This window comes from Pinus tabuliformis, chromosome 1_1 (assembly GCF_031772625.1).
Source record: "Pinus tabuliformis cultivar Carrire ecotype Pingquan chromosome 1_1, CPIR1, whole genome shotgun sequence".
NCBI lineage: Eukaryota > Viridiplantae > Streptophyta > Pinopsida > Pinales > Pinaceae > Pinus > Pinus tabuliformis.
This window is the reverse complement of record NC_142297.1, coordinates 787,871,616-787,893,876: the sequence shown is the minus strand read 5'-3', so window position 1 is coordinate 787,893,876 and position 22,261 is coordinate 787,871,616. Positions and strand designations below refer to the sequence as shown.

General features: G+C 37.2%; 1 protein-coding gene across 1 annotated transcript in view; it reads right to left on the bottom strand.

The window, feature by feature from the left end:
- Nucleotides 1-1,296: 1,296 nt before the first annotated feature.
- LOC149216357 (kinetochore protein NUF2 homolog) overlaps nt 1,297-22,261 on the bottom strand; it is a 114,809-nt gene continuing 93,844 nt past the window's right edge. The window contains exon 11 of the mRNA XM_089391193.1: nt 1,297-1,982. Within this exon, the coding sequence (XP_089247319.1) occupies nt 1,911-1,982 (72 nt within the window). The 3' untranslated portion in view covers nt 1,297-1,910. The remainder of the gene's footprint in view (nt 1,983-22,261) is intronic.

Sequence of the window (22,261 nt, the reverse complement as noted above, 5' to 3'; positions counted from 1 at the left end):
CAAGAGCAGACACAAAAAGGTAATTATGAAGGATTTCAAAAAGTAGTAAACAAAAAGTGAAACCCTAAAAATCAGTTTGTGGTCAACATTATCCCAGCTGAAAACAAATATTCCATGCTTTCAAATAGGGATGAAAACATTGAGCTACCTGAAGATCTAATGTATTTGGATCATAATGTGGAGATTCCTCAGACCAAGCCTTCTCTTAAAAGAAAGACTCCAAAAGCCTCAACAGTAAATCCAATCTGGAAGAGCCACCCATGACCGAAGTGGTAGGAATGGACACCAAGGCAAAGAAACACTGTGCTTCAGTCTTCCCCCAGATCTACTTTGATATTCCTTGAAGATTTTTTGATGGTGCAAACCAAGGAGCCTCACGGAGATGTGGGATTGGGGCAGTTTTATTCGTGAATCAAAATCATATTTTCATACTTGTTCATGCAACGAAAAGGCAACAACATTAAAGAAGAATTTTCTGCTTTATGGGCTCTCCTTTATTTTGGAATCAAGGACGGAATAAACAATATTCAAGCTATCGGGGTTCTAAAACAGCGATTGATTGGGCATGCAAGAAAATTGCAATTGTAAACAATTGCCTTGGCCCCCTACTACAAGAAATTAATAACACTTTACAACTTTCCAATGGACCTCCTAGAGTTGAATCAGAAAGCTGACGAGCTACCAAAGGAGGCATTCTCAATGAATCCAAGATCCTTTGGATTTTATGAATTCCAGGATGGTCAAGAAACCACATTTATGGAATTTCATGTAAATTCAGTATAAGTTATCTTCAAAGGACTTATCAATTTTGAAAAATAGCAGTTTAACCAAGTTTTGGTCAGTGCAAGTAGCACTAGATTCTGTTTGTGTGAAGGTAAGTCAAAATTTACATACGACGAAAGAATAACAGTTGTCAATAAGGTCAAGGTCAGCTTGAGAAGCTTGTGTGTCTGGTCCTTAGGGTATAGCAACATGTATATTCATATAAATGATTATAATTATTCTTTTCCTTGGATAAAGAAAATTGAAAATGCAGAGAACAGAATTAAAAAAATAAAAAAATAAAAAATAAAAACCAAAATCAAGTCAATTGGGCTTAGTTGAAGTCGTTGTGAGCAATGATTGTTATCCTTTCCACATGTTTAAGTGCCACGAATGACATGTTAACTATTATAAACATAATAATAATAATAAACAATAATGAGTTAATTAGTTAATGAAAAAGTGTACATACTCCACCTCATGACTAGTCAATGCTATAAGTAAACCATCACAAGGCTCATTTATAACATATCATTTTATCAATTATTCTATCAATCAATATATATTTTATAATTACAGAATTTCAAGTATAAACAAGAACTATTTATACCACTGGTATAAGAGAAAAACACTCCAACCATAGGCTAGTGGAACAACCATATCTAACCAAGTGCACATTCGCTTGCAGTCCTGACAAACTGCTTGTCCTCATTCCTGTCCTTTATCATTAAAATCTTTAGAGAGAACTTGTTCAAATAGCGAATTGAACATCTTCACAATGAAGTGAAGCTTGACCTCCACATTCATCAACTAGAAAGTTGAAATGCCCTGTTTTGATTTGCCCATTAAACCTTCATGGGCTTGTCTCCACTGCCTAGTATGTGGTAGAGTTTATTTGAAAGCAAACGATCATATTGTTCTACCTCGAATGACTTTCAAGGACCAACAAAAATTGACTGATGCCCATCAAAATGCACTCATGAATTTTATTTACTGCCATTCGTGTCCTGCCCGTTATCATTGAAAGCTTTAGAGAGCAGTTGTTCAAAGAGACAATTGAACATCTTCACAATGAAGTGAAGCTTGACCTCCGCATTCCCCATCAAGAAGCAATTTGAAATGCCCTGTTTTAATTTGCCCATCAAGCCTCATAAGCTTCTTTCTTCACTACCTAGAATGTGGTAGAGTTTATTTGAAAGCAAACGATCATATTGTTCTACCTGCAATCATTTTCAAGGAACACATTTGTCAAGCAGTCTATATAAGCACTCACATTATGAACCAAAGCCAAAACAAAACATAGAATTTATCTACATTATTTCTTACGGGCTTGTGTATCACAGTAAATACTAACAAAATTCTGACACACAATAGACAACAGGACATAATTTATAACATGAAACTTAAAACAACTGTATTAACAGAGCTTATCATCATTATGTCTCGCACAAAGATGGTAATGATAATACAAAATAAGTGATAAAAAACACAACCAGTTAACAAACAAAAGAATCTTAAAACGTTGTTAAGGACCAACATTAAGAAAAAGGGCAAGAAGACATACATCAATATAAAGACTTCAGAGAATACAGATGCCATGTTAAAACATGACAACAGTAAATGAATGCTAATCATAACATTTAACAAAGTAATACCCATAAAAGTCTTTTTTAACTTCTAACTTGATTTCACGCAAAACCAAGGATGGCTAATTTAAGATGGAAACTAGTTTCATTACTTTTTCCATTTTGTGGAATACAAAAAGGATATTAAGATTCTAATTAGTAGTTCCGTCACATTCCTAAATTCCTAAACTTCATAACTAATCAATCATATCAGAAAAACTAAAGATGATCCTTGTCAATTGAGCTCAAAATAAGTATATCCTGTAATGGCATCCAGTCATGTTCTCTGAAAGTCCCTCAAGGAACGAAACATGTATATTCCTCACATGGAATATAAAGATATTTCTCATGGAAATTAATAAAATATATATATATATATATATATATTAACACGTATATTCCTCACATGGAATATAAAGATATTTCTCATGGAAATTAATAATATATATATATATATATATATATATATATATTAGGGATGACCCTTCTATTATGGAAATCAACAATGTAAGAAACCAAGATAACTTGAAAGAGTTCTGTGGACTCCATATTGTAATTCATAATGAGAAATCATAAGCTTTCTTATTTAGGATTACAAGCAAGACAAATCAATCCACTTTATGAATGTGGGATTGACCAAGAACATAGTAAAGTGAAATAAGGCATAACAGCATAAAATAAATTGAAGTTAACTTGATTTTATTAATGCCCAAGTCTAATCCCTAATTGACCATTATATGCTAATATTTACTTTAACACCCTCCCTTAATGGTGAAGGCATTAACTACACCAAGATTATCCTGGAATTTTACATGTTTTTCAGTACCCAAAGACGATGAGAACATCTGCAGTTTGGTCCTCTATGGGACCATATTACAGCTCAATAGATCCATCCTCTACAAACTATGTGATGAACTGGCAATACACTTCAACATGTTTGATTCGCTCATGGAAGACTAGATTCTTGGCAAGTTTAATCACCCCTTGGCTGTCACATAATAGGATGTTGCCTCTATTTGCTACATCTGCATATTTGAAAGCATCTTCTGCAGACAAAGTAACTCACATGCTCCTTTCACTGCTCCTAGATATTCTACTTTTATCAATGAAAGGGCTACTGCATGTTGCTTCTTGTTGAACCATGTGACTGCACCCATGCCAAGTCTGAAAACATGTCCAAAAGTGGATTTTCTATCATCAACAGAACTACCCAATCTGAATATGTATACCCAGACAATCAAGGGATTTTCCTTCTCTTGTGCAGAATGTTGAAGTCAAATTTCCCTTTCACACATCTCAACAAATAATTCACCACAATCTAGCCCTCCACCTTTGGCACTGTCAGGAATCTGGAAATGGTGCTCACAACTAAACTCAAAGCAAGTCTAGTGGCTGTAAGATATATCAAGTTAACCACTAGTTACATGTATATTGACAAATTAATTGCCTTAAAGTCGATGTCGGCTGAAAGTTTCAACCCTTTCTCCATAAATGTAAACAACAACTTTTCCAGCCTATCATTCTGAAATTGTCAAGCAAACTCTTGGTATAATTTGTTTATGAGAAAAAATGAGGTTGTTAGTTTTTGTGTTCAAGCCATGAAATTTCGTGGAAAAGCTAGAATACATGAGATCTCCAAAACCCAGAAATTGTTTCTGGAAATTCCACCTAGAGGTGACTTAATTAGATTATTATCCGGTTTTTAAATATTGCCTAAATCTAAACTTCGGGAATATGGCTAATTAATCAGAATTAATTAAGTCAGGTGAGAATAGTCTAGAAACTCAAATGGATCGACTTCAACATCATCCTAGCCATCGATTAGGATTTAATCTTGGTCGTTGGTATCCCAACAGAGGATTATAAGAGGAAATTGATGGGCACTTGGAGAAGACATACCAGAACACCAAAAGTTTGATTTATTTGGTAGATTGATTTCCAGAGTAGCAGCAGTCAGCTGTCGAAGAGCCAGAGATCAAAGCAGTGAGTGGGGAGCAGGGGCAGTGAGGCTGGAAGAAGTTTTCCAGATCTAGCGAGTCAATTTGCAGAGAGGCAAAAGTACCACACTGAGGTTAACGCAAGGGCTGCGCAGATGCCTCTAGAGGGCAATTCAATTTAACTAGAGAGAAACCGAGTTTCAATTCCAGAAGTCAGGAAAGGGTTCCAAAAGGCCGGAGACTCGAGAGAGTTTCTAAGCCAATGGCACACATGACAGCTACAAGAGTAGTTAATTGAAATTCAGGCTGAGCGTGGCAGATACTGCGCTAGGGTGACACAAGCCAGCGCGGAGACAGTTTGGACAGCTCACTTGCAGCTATAGTCAGAGCCCAGATTTGCCTGTGGGGTGAGAAAAATTCCTCACTAGACTTTTGCCAGTATTTTTCTTAATAGGATTGCCATATTCGGCATCTTGATTATTGTACTCAAAATTCTCATTGTTGCTTAATAATAAAAATACCAAGTTGTTGCACCGGTTTTCCCAAGTTGGGTTTTTCCGAGGACAATTGTCAAAAAATAACGGTGTCAATTTATGTATGTGCTAGTATTTTCTCAATTTCCAATGCTACTATTTTTCCGCAATTTTATTTGTGAATGTTGCAAAATGATTTACTCAGAATTTGTTGTAGCAAATAAATTGTTAAAATTAATTAACAAGTAGAAGAATATTTTCCAGTTGCTGCAATAGGATTTCAGTATTGAAATTTTCACATGGTATCAAAGCGTAAGTGATCATCCGAGAAGCTCAAAAGTGGAGGAGAGAATTTTGTTGCTCAAAGGGAGTAGCAAGCCGAAATTTTTAGAGGCAGCGCAGTTCATTGACAGGCAGACCGAGTCGTTGGGGCAGCAGTTCGATTTTCAGTTGCTGGTTGGCAAAAAAGTCGAATAGCCCGGGAGTGTGATTCCAACAGTCAGAGGGAGCAACTACAGCTCAGATGTTTGCTGAGAGGATTCCTTGGTTGGACGCAGATGGTTTTGCAGCAACAAAACTACCATTGGGTGGAAGAGGAAAGCACACACACACAAGGAAATTCCTCTCAAAGGGTTTCTAGCCAAGAAATATCATTTTCCCAGTTGCAGATTGGGAGTAGCAGTTAGCATAACAGCGCATTCCAGGAGGGAGTGTGAGTAGCAGAGCAACAGTCAAGCAGAGGAAGACAGAGTTTCTAAACCAAATCAGAGATGGCCACAGTTGGGCTTAGGGACTAAGACAAATTGAAGGGTGCCTCCAACTATGTCAAGTAAAAGGAAAAGATGTTATTCCTTCTGGATGGATATGATCTAAAGCCCTATGCAGAGGGTGTCATAATAGTTATTCCTTTTGCATGGATATGGTCTGAAGCCTTATGCAGAGTGTCGTAACAGTACCCCAAAATGTCGATCAGTAGGAGTACATAAAGGAAATGACAAAGGCCAAGGGGATGATTTTGGATGGAGTCCTGTATCATCTCGTATCACATGTGGCAAATAAGGCAACAACCAAAGAGATGTGGGATGCCTTATCTGAGCTATTTCAAAGTTATTTCGAGCAGCGGAAGATGTACCTCCAGGAGAAGATAAGGAGCACGAGGATGCCAAAGGGTGAGAGCATAGATGCCTTTCTCACTTGAATTAAGGAAGTCTGAGATCAGCTGGCAGCTATTGGATCAACACCTCAACCCACGGTGCTTGTACGATTGGCACTGAATAGTGTCTCAGAGGATTGGCAAGTATTCATCCAGAGTATCTTGGGGAGAGATACCTTGCCAAGGAGGGACAGGATGTGGTCCAATATGCAGCAAGAAGAGTTGAGGAGGGCTCTATTGAAGAGCACCATCAATGGCAGCAGCAGCAAGGGTGTGAAGAGTGAGGAGGAGAATGTGGCTCTTGGATCCAAGGGTCCTAGTCAAGCATAGGGGGAGCAGAAGAAGAAGAAGAAAAAGGACCTATCTAAGGTCGAGTGCTTCAGGTGTGGCGAGTTTGCCCACTACACTACCCAATGTCCTCTCAAAAAGAAGGACAAGCAGGAGAAGCAAGACCAAGCAACAGCACGTGATGAGATAGATAGGTTATCCTGTAGGTTGGAGAAAAACTTTGCGATGTTCATCGATATACCTCCAAGAGTGAGGTGGGGTGACTTGGAGTTATAGCCCCAGAGAGGTACAGACTTGCGTATGGTCCAATGAGGAGTCCACCTCATGGATCATTGCATGGCTACAAGGGCCCATAGTATTTACTAGCAAGATGGGTCAATGTCAGAGGTGTAGTCAAAACCAAATTGACAGTTGCATATTAGTAGCAATCAGACACTGGAGAACGCAGTGCAGAGTGCCACATAGCAAACTCATCAGCAACGCAGATTCTTCAGAGACAGTGCAGAGGCTAGTAGTAGTCAAAGGCTCAGGTGACAGATACATCATACTGAACACAGTTGACTCAGTAGTTTGGATGTTTTCCAATTGCGGATATTGTAGTTGCAACAGCAACAAAGTTTCAGTGTAGATGCAGTGTTGGCAACAATACAGCAAGGTCAGCAGCAACACAGATGCTGCATCAAAATTGTGCAGTGGTTGGTGGGAAGTGGCAGGCAGTCACAGTAGCCAAATAACGGCAGCGTGGTAGGAGGTGATACAGAGACATGGTGTTGTGAAAGGGTGTGCAACACTAGAACACATTCCTTGTTAAGAGAGAGTGTTAGTTTTTGTAGCATCAGATATGTTCTAGCCATGAAATTTGGTGGAGAGGCTTTCCAAAAAAATATGACAAAAGTTTTCTTAACCAAACAAGTTCCTTTTCTACTTCACGTGCAGCAACATATTCTATTTTAGCAGTACATAATGCAACGGGATCTTGTTTTCTACTCATCTATGAAATCATTGCAGATCTCAAACTAAAACATCCACTGGTAGCGCTCCTTCCATAACTCTTACTGCCACCCCAATCAGAATCTGTAAAACCTGTCAACTTAACTTCCTTTCCATCATATTTAAGGCAGTGTTGTATACTGCCACGTAGATATATCAAAATATGCTTAGCAGTTATCCAATGGTCATGACGAGGCTACAACTAAAATTGACTAAGAAAATTTACAACAAAACATATATCAAGTCTTGTATTTACCAAGTACATCAAAGAGCCCACCAACTTGCGATAGCTAGTAGGATCGACAATACTAGAGTTGAAGCTTCTCAACTTCTTAACATTAGTGATCGTGGGGGTAGACATAGGCTTGGAATCCATCATACCGAATCTCTGCAATATCTCTATTATGTATTTACCTTGACGAAGTACGATGTGCCCGCTACTTTTAGGCCTCTCAACACTATTTGTGGCTCCCTCAGGTCTGTGAAAGACCCTATTGACCCTAAGGACATGAAGGGCGTCTATGTCATTCCCTGTTCCCGTGGGACCCCTTATATTGGTGAGACTGGTCGCTCTATCAATCAACGGATTAGCGAGCATTCGGCGGACTTAAGGCATGGTAGGACCAAGTCCTCAGCCCTGGCTGAGCATGCGGGGAAGACTATGCATCATGTATGTATAGAAGAGGCTCAAGTCATTGCCAAAGTAGCACAGTTTCACCATCGCAAATTTAGAGAGGCCCTAGAGTTTGAGAAAAGGCCGAACAATCTTAATAGGGATGATGGCTGGAAGATTAGCAGTTGCTGGGTCCCAGCCTTGTCTTCCTAGCCTCCTCATTCCCCTTTTGTTAGGTCTTAAGGTCTCTGTCTTCCATCTTCTTAAGGTGTGTTTTTGGCGAATTAACTAATTCCTTATATATTTGACTATTAAACCCTATTTTAAACCTTATTAGTAATAATCTATTTACCTAATTGACATAGATATCTTTTTAGTGAATTAATATTACTTATTTAATGAATATAGATTATTAAATATAAATTATAGAAAGTGATATAGTTGATAAAATGACCTTTATGTCAAATAATAAATAAGAAATTATTATTTTATATATAATACTTTGATATAATTATATGATATACCCATAATAGTGAGTGAGTTTGAGTTAGTTATATTTTTGGATATTCTATTATTAATAAACATATACTTTAATTATGGTATTTACCTAATGTAACTAAATAATAAAGATTTAACAGGAATACTAAATTAAAAATATTGGAATTATAAATAAACATAAATTATTATTTTTATTTTCGAATGGGCCAATTTGATTAAAATAATATATTAGAGTTTACCTTTGGACCATTAGCTTTAAACAATTAATATTAAATTAATACACAATGTACCTATATTCTACTATTAATAAACATATACTTTAATTATGTATTTACCTAATGTAACTAAATAATAAGGATTTAACAAGAATACTAATTTATAAATATTGGAATTATATATTATATAGATTATTTAATAAACATAAATTATTTTTGAATGGGCCAATTTGATATAATTAATTAAAATAAGATATTAGAGTTTACCTTTGGACCATTAGCTTTAAACAATTAATATTAAATTAATACACAATTATTAATTAACATATACTTTAATTATGTATTTACCTAAATAATAAAGATTTAACAAGAATACTAATTTAATAATATTGGAATTATCAATTATATAGATGATTTAATTATTATTTTTATTTTCGAATGGGCCCTTTGATATAATTAATTAAAATAATATATTAGAGTTTACCTTTGGACTTCTAGCTTTAAACAATTATTATTAAATTAATACACAATTTACCTAATGTAACAAAATTTCTTAGAAAAGTAATAATTTAATACTAAATAACATTGGAATGATATTATTTAATTAAATATGAACGATTATACATGACCATTATATTTAAGAATAGATTGTATAAATACTATATTATTCATACTCAAAATTAACAAAGAAACCCTCTTAGTATATAAGCTAATAAAAATAGATTATAGGTTTTAGCAATATTAAAAATATAATTAGTGGTTTGACTAAGACCTTTGGTCAAAATTAGCTGTTGGCATTATAGCCGTTGGGATCTCTGCACACTCTATTTAAGCCAGCTTAGCCAGATTGGTCTTCAACTTGTCCTGACGATGAACCACACTGGTTGGTTCGAAACGCGTCGACAAAAGATTGATTATGTGATTTTGCCGAAGATTATCTAAACAACGAAATATATCTCTTAGAGTTTATGCCAGACTTCCATACCCAAGTAATAGTACATAAATCCGAGGTCTCTCATTTCGAATTTAGCTGCCGCCAATTTCTTGCATTCTTATATTCTGCGCTCAACACCTATGATAAACAAATCATCCATATATAGTAGTCTAATTATTAGTTCATTCTTTACCACCTTGATGTAGAGATTTGCATCTGTAGAATCATTGACAAACCAAATTCTTAAGAGATATGCATCCATTATTGCATACCATGCCCTAGGAGCTTGCTTCAAGCCATATAGGGCTTTCTTGAGTCTTCAAACATCTGTATCTTTGCTATTAATTTTGAAACCTTCTGGTTGTTCAATGTATACTTCTTCATTAATGGTTCAATTTAGAAATGTTGTTTTGACATCCATTTGATGGATATTCCATCCCATAGTAGAAGCTAGCGAAACCAATGATCTTATAGTAGTATACCTCGCAATAGCAGCAAAGGTTTCTTCAGTCTATGCCTTCCTTTTGTGGAAAAACCCTTGCAACAAATCTAGCTTTGTATTTGTCTATGCTTCCACCAATAGCATGTTTGATTTTGTAAATCCATTTTGAGGTGACAACCAATTTGTCACTTGGCCTAGGAACGATTTCCCAAACCCCATTCTTCATGATGGATTGATATTCTTCTTGCATTGTCTTCCTCCATTCTTCTTGATGAGCAGCTTCTTCAAAAGTAGTAGGTTCAGCCTCTATCAATTTTGTCATATATGTTGCATATCCTAAATACCTCTTTGGTCTTTTCCTTTTTCTAAAAGTTCCTTTAGTAGCCCCATTGTCCTTCGACATCTTCGAGTGTAGATTTTAATCAATTTGGCCTCTTTTTTGTTTCGAGAATAATTATAGGTTGAATAGGATCACTTGGTCCTTCTTCTTAGTTTGTAGTTGTCTTATCGTGATGCTCTTCTTCTTCAAATAGTGGTATATATTCGTCATCAAAATCGATTGGAATATCCTTGGATCTTTTGTAGGCATGATTTTCATCAAATATAACATCCCTGCTAACTTCAATTTGTCTTCCTTCCTTGATGTAGATCCTATATGCTTTTGAAGAAACATTGTAGCCAACAAAGATTTGTTTTATACTTGTAGAACCTAATTTATTTCGCCTGTCTTTTGGAACATGGATGAATGTGACACACACAAAGATTCGGAGATGGTCCACACATGGCGCCTTCCCTCTGAACGCTTCCTTCAGTGTCATATTATCAAGGATTCTTTGAGGACTTCTATTTTGTATATATATTGTTGTCATTGCAACTTCTCCCCATAGAAAATTCGGTATCTCTTGATCAAATATCATGATTCGTATACATTCTCCAATTGTTCTATTTTTCCTTTCTACGACTCCATTCTCCTCGAGATTGTAGGGAACAATGAGCTCCCTCTTAATACCTGCTTCTTTACAATATGCAATTAGTTCTTTTGAAGTGTATTCCCCATCATAATTGGATCTCAAATTCCTTGTCTTTCTTTCGGTTAAGGTCTCCACTTCAGATCTAAATTCCTTGAATTTTTCAAATACTTCATCCTTTGTCTTGAGAAGGTAGAGCCATGTCTTTCTAGAATGATCATCCATGAAGGTCACATAATAAAGGTGGCCTCCAAGAGATTTGTTAGACATTGGCCCACATACATCGGAATGAACGAGATGTAATATTTCTTTAGACCTTGTGTCATTACTTGTAAAAGGCTTCCTTGTACTCCTTCCCAAAGCACATCCATTACATACTCCTTCACGATCTTCCTTGATGTTGGGGATGCCCTCTACCATTTGACTAACTGAGGGAATTATTTTGTAACGTATAACCCCATATCTTCTACACCATAGAGTGATAGGATAGATCTCCATGTGAACTAGGGCTTGAGGAGATGAGGTCATAGCTCTATCTAGTCTTCCTTCACGAGCTCCAATAACCTTTGCCTTTTGAATACTTGAATCTTTTCCCCAAACCAAACCTTTACCATCTACAATAGCCACCCTATCTCCTTTATCTTCTAAACAAGAAATTGAAAGTAAATTATTTTTCAAACATGGGACATAGAGGATATTGTTGAGGTGTAGCTTCGGTTCACTTTTCAATTTCAATGATGTAGATCCAAGACCCTTTAATGCATAATTGTTGTTGTCTCCTAACTCTATTGCATGAAATGATAGTTCCTTTGATACAGTATGAAGTTTCCCACGTTCTCTCGTCATATGTCTTGATGCTCCACTATCAATGACCCATGCATTGTCATCATCAAGGGCACCTGTAAGTGCAGCCAAGAATCCTTCACTCCCGACTCTCCTAGATAGGTTGTAGATAATCCTTCCAAATCCAACTTCCTGCAATTCTTACGATATTGAATCTCATTTTCAAGTAACTTGTCATAGAGGGAGTAACCTTTACTTTCAAGCCAACAAAGTGATCTCCAACCTTCTTCGACCTTAGCTTTGATACCATGTTGAGAAATCAATGCTTATGTGAATTAAGGTTTGATTCCTCTTCTTGATAACTAGTAGTGAATTATGTTGGCTTCTCTTACTCCTTAATTAGTTTATCTTTCATCAAGCAATTACCAAACTATATGTTTATGAAGATCACAAGAACAAGAGACACAAGATGTAGACGCACAGCCATGGCAAAATCCCTATAAGGGGAAAACCCAGTCAAGAACTCTTCCTTCAGTAGATTCAAATCAATATGAGACACGTCTAGGCTTCTTAGACCTAGACAAAGACCTCCTCCAATCACCAAGTTAGCCCTTCCCTACAACAGATGATCTTGATGGAATACTTCAAGTGACAGCTTCCTAGTAGCAACTTCAGTTCAAAATTTCGCCTCCCCCCCCCCCCCAATACCAAATTATATGTTTATGAAGATCACAAGAACGAGAGACACAAGATGTAGACGCACAGCCAAGGAAAAACCCCTATAAGGGGAAAACCCAATCAAGAACTCTTCCTTCAGTAAATTCAAAACAATATGAGACATGTCCAGACTTCATAGACCTAAACAAATACCTCCACCAATCACCAAGTTAGCCCTTCCCTGCAACAGATCTTGATGAAATACTTCAAGTGACAGCTTCCTGGTAGCAACTTCAGTTCAAAATTTCGCGCCCCCCACCCCCCACAGCAAAGCTTCGACCCCCAACTTCAGAAATTAGGACCTGCAGTAGAGACAGATTTTCAACCCTGCATTTTGCCCAGAAACTCTGTATGTGTGAGAGATAGATAGCCCAAAACCTGATTTAGGTCTTCCCAGCAAACTTTGTCCTCTTCCAGCTACTTTGCACTCTTTCTGCCTCTCTTTCTTGTAGATCAAACTTGTTGAGTGAATGTGTCAAATAGGTCGAATTGTCTCTCCTTATATAGCCTTTATGTTGGGTCGAATTGCCCTAATGTAGGCCAACTTCATGGGAACAAGGCTGACTTGGTATGGAGGTGACAAATTACCTTGACTCAAAAATCATTCATTTTACATGATACAAAAGCCCAAGAAGGGTCTAATAAAAATGACAATGACTCTAATAACTCAATATAAAAACCTAGAAACCTACAATGGAGGCTTTGACCTATAAAAATTTGACCCAAGCATGAAACCCATGCTTTAATAAGTCATTTTCTTTAATAAGAAATTTTATTTTGACAAGTACAATTATGAACAGTGAAGCTAGTTAAATTCTTCAACAAAACGAGCCGGTCTCCTATTCACAAAACCCACGAAATTTTTGACTCTCCTAAACCCACAGAAACCTTACAAACTCACCTAAATTGCGGGCGTCGAGCAGAGCTTCGGTCTTCGGAGCACAATCGAGGAGCTACAAGCGTTGAGCAACTGTAATTTTTTTAAGGATCAATTTGAAGCGAACCAGAGAGGTATGTTACAGTTTTTTTCTTGGTTTTTGTTTTACATTACAGTTTTCATCTTGGTTTGGGCATCCTGCATAAGCCTTGGAACTACATGCACCGAACTCGTCTGTTGAAGTTCTGTTGTCCCATGTAATATGAAACAAGGTTCCCAGATTTCATACCAAGCAACTCGCAAATCGATAGAGAATGGAAAGATTTATGTGATTAGTGTTTGTACCTAGTCATGAAGTCAAATTCGTTGAGATTGGTTCGTGCGTAGTTGTTGGTGATTGCCCAAACCTCCCATCGCTACAGAATCAACTCCATTGTATTTCAAACAACCACTCTGACACCCCTTCTTGTGCTTACCCTGACTTTTGCCATTAACAAAGTGCTCATTTGAAAATTCAAGATTTTGAACATCCTAGACAATTATGAGATGTCATTGCAGAGGTGGGGTCATCCAATGTTGTTCAAGTTATCACTAATGTAGCTCCACTATGCAAAGCAACAAGGGCAATGTTTAAGAGGGAGTACAAGTTAGTGACAAGTTTCAACATTCAAGTTTGAATTATTTTAAATTTAAATTACATCAATTACATTTTTAATTTTGATTACAGGTTTGATTTGTTTTCTAATTTTTAACAATAAACATTTTGATTTATTAATATTTTAATTTTGTCCTTGATGTACCCAGACATATTTTTTGGAAACCATGTGCAGTGCATTCTTTGAATAATGCATTGAAGAACATTGGGAAAATTGAATGGATTTGAGCATTAATTGAAAATGGCCACAAAATTCAAATGTTTATATGCAACCATCATCAATCACAAGCCATTTACCGCAACCATGCCAAAATGGAGCTTCTTAAACCAGCAGATACCAGATTTGCAACTTACTACATTTTACTTAGGCAGCTTGTAGACATGTGGTACCAGTGGAGGTTATCTGCCTCAGATGCAACTTTGGAGGTGATGAGGTTGATCTAGGATGATCAATTTTAGGTTGATGCTAAATTTGTTGTGGAATTTATAGAACCAATTTGTGATATGATCCGCTATGCAAACACAAATGGTCCATGTTTAGGTGAGATTTATGAGAACATGGACTCCATGTGTGAGAGGATCCAAACCATCACAAATAGGAAGGATCCTACTTTATGGCCACAACTAAAAGAGTTTATACATAGGCGGTGGAATAAAATGAACACGCCTCTTCATATGGAAGCTTATGTAGTTAATCCAAAATGGTATGATCCCACAACAAGAAGGACACATCCTTCCCAAGATAGAGAGGTGTTCAAAGGATTCTTGACTGTTGTCAAGAGAATTTATGGTTGTACAGAAGAAGCCTTTGACATACGATCTCAGTTTGCCCAATTTTCACATGGAAAAAGTCTCTTTGGTTCACATGCAACATTGGTCATTAAACACAAGAAGATGTTATTTTCGACAGCTAAGGGACAAATTCCATCCTTTGGACAATCTTCCTCATCAAGCAAAACCCCTCCTATCCCTTGCAAGAATTTAATTTGGTTAAGGAAAATATATTTTAATATGGAAACCCACATGTGCACAAAAGGACGGGTCGGCCCAAAAGAGAAATTGGACACTCGTGGATGGCTATAAATACAAGTCAAGTGACCCTCATTTAGAGATCATCATGTAGCATTTATTCTTTTATCTTCCTTGGTTTGGTTGGCACAAGTCTGAGACTAGGTCGCGGAGATTGGTTCGTACAAGTCCGAAATTGCAAGGTCGGAAGCTAGCACGTGTGTTTCGGGTTTTGGTTTCCAACCGCAAGCTTGTCACAAGCATCTTTTGGTTACAACAGCAAGCACGCAGGCTCATGAGTGAGGTTGGAGGGTTTCAACCACATGCAAGTACACTCTTTGTGTGCAGCTAGAAACTAGGATTTGATCTTGTAGTTGACCGCAGACAAGGACAGTTGGTGGCAAGCTTCTGAATCAAGGTTTTTATTATTAGCATTGTGGGGTTCATCTCTTGGATGTTGTTTAGTTGATTTTGCTAGATAGTTTTATGGTTGAAGATTTGGAGCATTGTACTCTCTCTTTGCTTAACATTTTAAGACAATCTAATAGGAAGAAGAATTTGAAACAATTTTCCCCATAGTGGATTTTCCCCTGGTCTCCAACCAATCCTGGTGTCTTTATGTGTGAATGCTTGTCTTCTATTGTACCTTTATGTTTCGTTGCATTGATGATGATATTGATCTTTCTATATAATTGCATATTTGTTGAATAATGAAGTAAATATGATTAATGTTATGATGTTGTGGGGTGAATTCAATATGTAAATGATGAAATGCATTTATCTAAAGCAAAGAACAATAGATCCATAAGAAAAATTAACAGAAGAAGGATCCAAATGATTGATGGTGGCTTCATGGTGTTAATACTACTGTGTTGCAGCAATTTGCCATACATTTACTTGGACAAGTAGCTAGTTTGGAATTCCTCGTCTTATTTCTCAATTTTTGTATTAAATTTTCATTTTAGTTTTTATTTTTAAATTTTTAATTAATTTAATGGGCTTCCCCTAACATTCCAAGTAGCTAGTTCCTCATCTTGCGAGAGGAATTGGATTAGTTATGCATTTATCCATTCAATAAAGAGAAATAGGTTGGGCACAAAGAAGGAAAAGAACTTATTGTACATTCATAGCACACTTCGTCTCATATCTCGAAAAGACATTGGGTACAAGGAGGATCCTTTCAAGAGATGGTACAAATACATGTGTGTGGACGAGGAGATACAACCAAATGGCCTTAATGAGTTGTTGAAGAATATAGGGCAAGCATAGTTAAGAGGATTCTTCGTTACATGATAACAATTTGTGAAGTGTTTATGCAAATTTATCTTAGTGTGATGTTTACTTCATTATTAGCATGTGGAAGTTAACTTCATCAAACTGCTATCAAAAACAAAAAGGAGACAAGAACACAAATGTTTCGCTTTCTTCCAAGGCCAAAACCTCTCCCTCTTGGAGAGGAAAACCCACACATAAATTCTTCTTATAGATATTCCATTGACGAATACCAATACCATGACCCTTGACACAAGCTGCCTCTCCAAGACCAAGCCATCAATCCTCTTCATGTCATTGTTGAGATCATTATCTTCAATGCACCAAAGAGGTCATCACTCCTGCACCATATTGATCTTTCTTACTACTACAACATCCATTGTTGTACCTTCATTCGAGGTCCTCACAATGAGATCTTCATATGACAGAGAGCTATAATTAGATCCACTAAAAGCATAATTATTTCTCTATAGATGCACTTTCGTTACACTGAGATCACAGTTCAAGTTGCTTCAGAGATCATTGAGATTGTTGACCATGATCTTTACTAAGACAGTGATTGTGTTCTCCATGCATCGAGACCTTTCATTCTAATCTCCAATGAAACAATGATTGTGATGTTATCTCTCCATTGAGATCATCATCATCAAGCTATCACTAAGGTTACCAGGTATCCGAGATCCCATACATATCCGAAGTTGCAAGAATACATGTCTTCCTGTAATTTGGATATTAGTCCCATATCAATCCGAGAGATGATTCATAGGTATGCCAAGATTATTATCTCTGTTGTTGTGATATATCTACACAAATATGTATGACAGAGATGCCGAGGTTGTAATCGCAGAAGTATATCTAGCCGAGATTTAATATTGTGTCTCTATCCATAGTCTTACCCATCCGAGGGCTTCTCCTTCCAGTCATAGGTATGCCGAGAGGATACAGGACTGGGTTCTATTGCTCCTTATACTCTACCGAGGTAGTTGGCCCCTAAATGTGTCCTACTGAGATGTGGATCCTCTGATCCTTAAACACACGAAAATTCAGAGATAATTGCGAGATTTTCTTGTGTTCTCTTGCGTTGACCCTTCATGGGTATTTATAGTGGTGAGCGCTCCATTAATGAGCCAACGTGATCCCATGAACCGACGTGACTCTTGCTTCAAGCCAACATGACATATATTTATATATTTAATTTACTTTTGAGCCGACATGAAGATGCTTAGATGTTTTGCTTGCAGAATTCAGTAGGCTTGCTTTTGAGGCATTGATATTGGTCTTGGAGGATTATTACACAACTTGAAGACTTATACATATTTACATAAACTCTTGAAGAGTTTCTGTACACATGACATGACTCTTTGATATATAAATAAATCCTAAAGACATCAAGAACAAGTCTTTCACCTAGTGACACTTCTTGCTCATGAAACCCATGTAGCAAGATTACAAAAATAATTTATTTCCTTTTATTACATCAAATAAAAAGATCATGTCATTATGAAGACCGAACCTAGTTACACTTTCTTCAACACTCCCTCTTAACTAGGGAGGTATTCATAATGGTACTTGGTCATTCTCAATTTGAAGAATTTCTCATAAGAAGAATCAGATTTGCAATCCATCTGTTATAGCATCATTTCAACCAACATTGTTTCCATTTAGCAAGGCCTTGACTAACAACTCTATCTCTCACTTATATCATAGCACACAATGTTGGCGAGACCAATGACTAATAGACATGCATCATCATTGTCTCTCTTAGGGTCATACCCACCCGGGTGTTCTCCAAGTATGCCCTACTAGGACTATTCTCATCTTGGGTTCCCAACCCTCAAGAATATCGGTCCTCTTGCCCACTCTTGTCTTGGATGCCCTACCACATCCTTAGAGAGTGTCGAATGCCAATGATTACACAATCCCCCATTCTTTCTTCCAAACTGAAGACGAGAATGTTGTGTCTAACTCTCCCTCTTAATCATTGACGAGTTCCAAGTTTCTCTTCTCTCAGAAACTTGCTCGAGTTCCTTTGCTCATAGGAACTTTCCAAAGCTACCTCTTACCGAGGGACTATATCATCAGTGCTTTATAGGGTCTTATAGTTCACTGATGATCCAAGATTTCGATGTCATCAATTTTTTCACATGTAGGGTTCAATCATCATCACTTTCCTCCGTCATGTCATTCCTTCTTTCCCGAAAATATCCTCCTTGGCTTTACCTCCGGGGCTTCCTTCATAAGCTCGTTTGTCTTCACTTTTCTTCAATAGTGATTGCTTTGGTTCACAAGGTACATAGTTGTGACATCCTTCACAACTCTCCTTTCCCTGATCCTGCACAAATACCCAGACTTTTCCAAGAGGCCAGACACCAAAAACAAATCACATATTACCCCTTGGTGATGGCCTTCTTCCAGTGACATCTTCTTGTAGGTATCAATCATCCTGCATACATGTTGGCACATCTCCCAATGATATCTATTGTCAAGGGTACTCATATTTTCATATTTCCATCTAAGTCTTCACATCATTCCAAGAGATTTCCTGGTCAAGTCTTCCTGATCTTCTGGATGTCGATTGCCTTCATCAAGGTTGCATACATGACGATCACTTCCATCCTCATACCTTTCATTCCCAAGAGCTCTCAAAGTTCTTCAATTGTCATCAACTACCTCATACTACATTATGAGGACATATTATGTTGATTTCATCTAGTTTGACTTATGTCTTTCTGCATCCTTTGAGAGGAGGAGATCCTTTACCTTTTGATCATGCTTGATCCATTTTACCTACAACCATATAACATGACATCACAATATCAAATACAAATACAATTACAAGTATACATACCTAATTTTTCCTTCAGGCTACTTTCTGCAGCTTTCTTGATTGAACGGATCTTCAATCCCTCGATCTGCTTCATTATGTCATCAGTCATTCATCTCATGATTTCCACAAGTTGGAAATCCTCATGAAACTCTTGCTACCTTCCCAGACTAAGTGATCCTCCACTGAGATACTCTTCAGAATTTAGTATATCCCCATTTGGCAGGCATTCCCTTTGACTTGGATGACTTCTTCCTTTCTATCAATGTACGATGAGATTCCCAAGAGCTATATTCTCCATGATTCATATGAGCTCGTGTTTTCATGATGCCACAATGCATATTCTTATCATGATCATTGTCTGCAAGGACTTTTGATAGGACCCATTTTGAGAGGGATATCGATTCTCTTATACTGGAGATATATTACTCCCTGTTCCCTTCAGCTTACTCCATCCTTTAGATGATATGAACCCTTTTCCATAGTCTTTTCATAGTGTTGTTCTATCTTGTTAATCCTCCCTTTGCACATAGTTGATTCCTTTCAATTTATCATTCTCTATTCAGTATAGAGACCACAAACTGTTGATTGGGGTAACCTTCTTGTTCATGGACAGTTGTTACCTTGCTTATCAATATTAATGATGATTGTTCTCTCATCATTTTTCTTAGATCTCGTAACTGAGATCTCATGAAGATATTTCTTTATGACTTCAAAGGAGACCTTGATGTACAAAGCTTACTTCTTCATAAGGATTCTATCAATCCTTCTGCAAGAACTTTTGATGACCTATCTAACCTATAGATATTCTTGCAATGAAGTCAATGAACCAAACATGATTATAAAATAAAAGATACTTACTTGATACGTGAAGATGAGGTCTTCACCCTGATCATGTTGACAGTTGTTGAGGTAGATTCATTGGTGCTACCTCTAGATATGATCCTTACTAAAGCTTATCTTCAAGCCTTCAAAATAATTGATTTGAACATCTTATCCTTGCAGCATTGACTTGGGGTTGGTGGCCATGATGTATAGAGACCCATTACTTAGTGTTATCAACAAACACCTTCATTCTTTATTGAATATTGTCCATACAAATCATGTTGTAGATGATATACTTCTTTGAGTGGAAATCCGAGTTGTTCTTTGAAAGGATTAATCACTGTAATGTTGAGATCATGCCATGATGTGGATTGAGAGAGACACCAACGTTGTTGCTATAGACCAGACTTCGACTTCAAACTTCCAAAACCCTTGTTGTAGATGATTGTAGTTGTGGACTGCTTCTTGGAACTTGATCTTCTTTGATACGGTGTAGTCTACAAGATCTTGTTGTTATAGATTGTATCCTTGATCAGCGATCCTTGTGTTTACATACTGTTGTTGTAGATTGACCCTTTTCTCTAGGGTTTGATCAAGGTATAGTTCTTGATATTCTTTAGTTTGCTATGCTTGCATTTTTATGTTTGCATGTCCCTTTTCTGCCCTCTCCCTGACTTTTGAACCACCCTCTGATACCATGTTGAAGAATCTAGGGCAAGCATAGTTAAAATGATTCTTCGTTACATGATAACAATTTGTGAATTGTTTATGCAATTTTATCTTAGCTTGATGTTTGCTTCATTATTAGCATGTGTAAGTTAACTTCATCAAACCGCTATCAAAAACAAAAAGGAGACAAGAACACAAATGTTTGGCTTTCTTCCAGGGCCAAAACCTCTCCCTCTTGGAGAGGAAAACCCACACATAAATTCTTCTTATAGATATTCCATTGACGAATACCAAGACCATGACCCTTGACACAAACTGGCTCTCCAAGACCAAGCCATCAATCCTCTTCATGTCATTGTTGAGATCATTATCTTCAATGCACCAAAGAGGTCATCACTCCTACACCATATTGATCTTTCTTATTGCTACAAGATCCATTGTTGTACCTTCATTCGAGGTCCTCACAATGAGATCTTCATATGACTGAGAGCTATAATTAGATCCACTAAAAGCATAATTATTTCTCTATAGATGCACTTTGTTGCACTGACATTCCAAGAACAAGCCATCAAGCCTCTTCATGTCAATGTTGAGATCATTATCTTCACTGCACCATAAAGTTCATCACTCTTGCACCATCCTGATATTTCTTACTGCTGCAACATCCACTGTTGTACCTTCATTCGAGGTCCTCACAATGAGATCTTCATATGATTGAGAGCTATAATTAGATCCACTGAACGCATAACTATTTCTCTATAGATGCACTTCGTTGCACTAAGATCATAGTTCAAGTTGTATCAGAGACCATTGAGATTGTTGCACCATGATCTTAACTGAAACAGTGATTGTGTTCTCCATGCATCGAGACCTTTCATTCTAATCTCCAACGAAACAGTGATTGTGATGTTATCTCTCCACCAAGATCAGCATCATCAAGCTATCATCGAGGTTACCAGGTATCTGAGATCCCATACCCATCCGAAGTTGCAAGAATACTTGTCTTCTTGTAATTTGGATATTAGTCCCATATCCATCGGCGAGACGATTCATAGGTATGCCAAGATTATTATCTCTATCATTGTGATATATCCACACAGATCTGTATGACAAAGATGTCGAGGCTGTAATCATAGAAGTATATCTAGCCCAGATTTAATATTGTGTCTCTATCCATAGTCTTACCCATCCGAGGGCTGCTCCTTCCAGTCACAGGTATGTCGAGAGGATATAAGACTAGGTTCTATTGCTCCTTATACCTAACCGAGGAGGCAATTGATCACTAAACGTGTCCTACTAAGATGCGGATCCTCTTATCGTTAAATACCTGAAAATTCAGAGATAATTGCGAGATTTTCTTGTGTTTTCTTGCATTGACCCTTCATGGGTATTTATAGTGGTGAGCGCTCCATATATGAGTCGATGTGATCAGATGAACCGATGTGACACTTGCTTCAAGCCAACATGACATATATTTTATATATTTAATTTACTTTTGAGCCGACATGAAGATCCTTAGATATTTTGCTTGCAAACTTCGGTAGGCTTGCTTTTGAGGCATTGATCTTGGTCTTGGAGGGTTGTTACACAACTTGAAGACTTGTACATATTTACATAAACTCTTGAAGAGTTTCTATACACATGACATGCCTCTTTGACATATAAATAAACCCTAAAGACATCAGGAAGTCATCTTTCACCTAGTGACACTTCTTGCTCATGAAACCCATGTA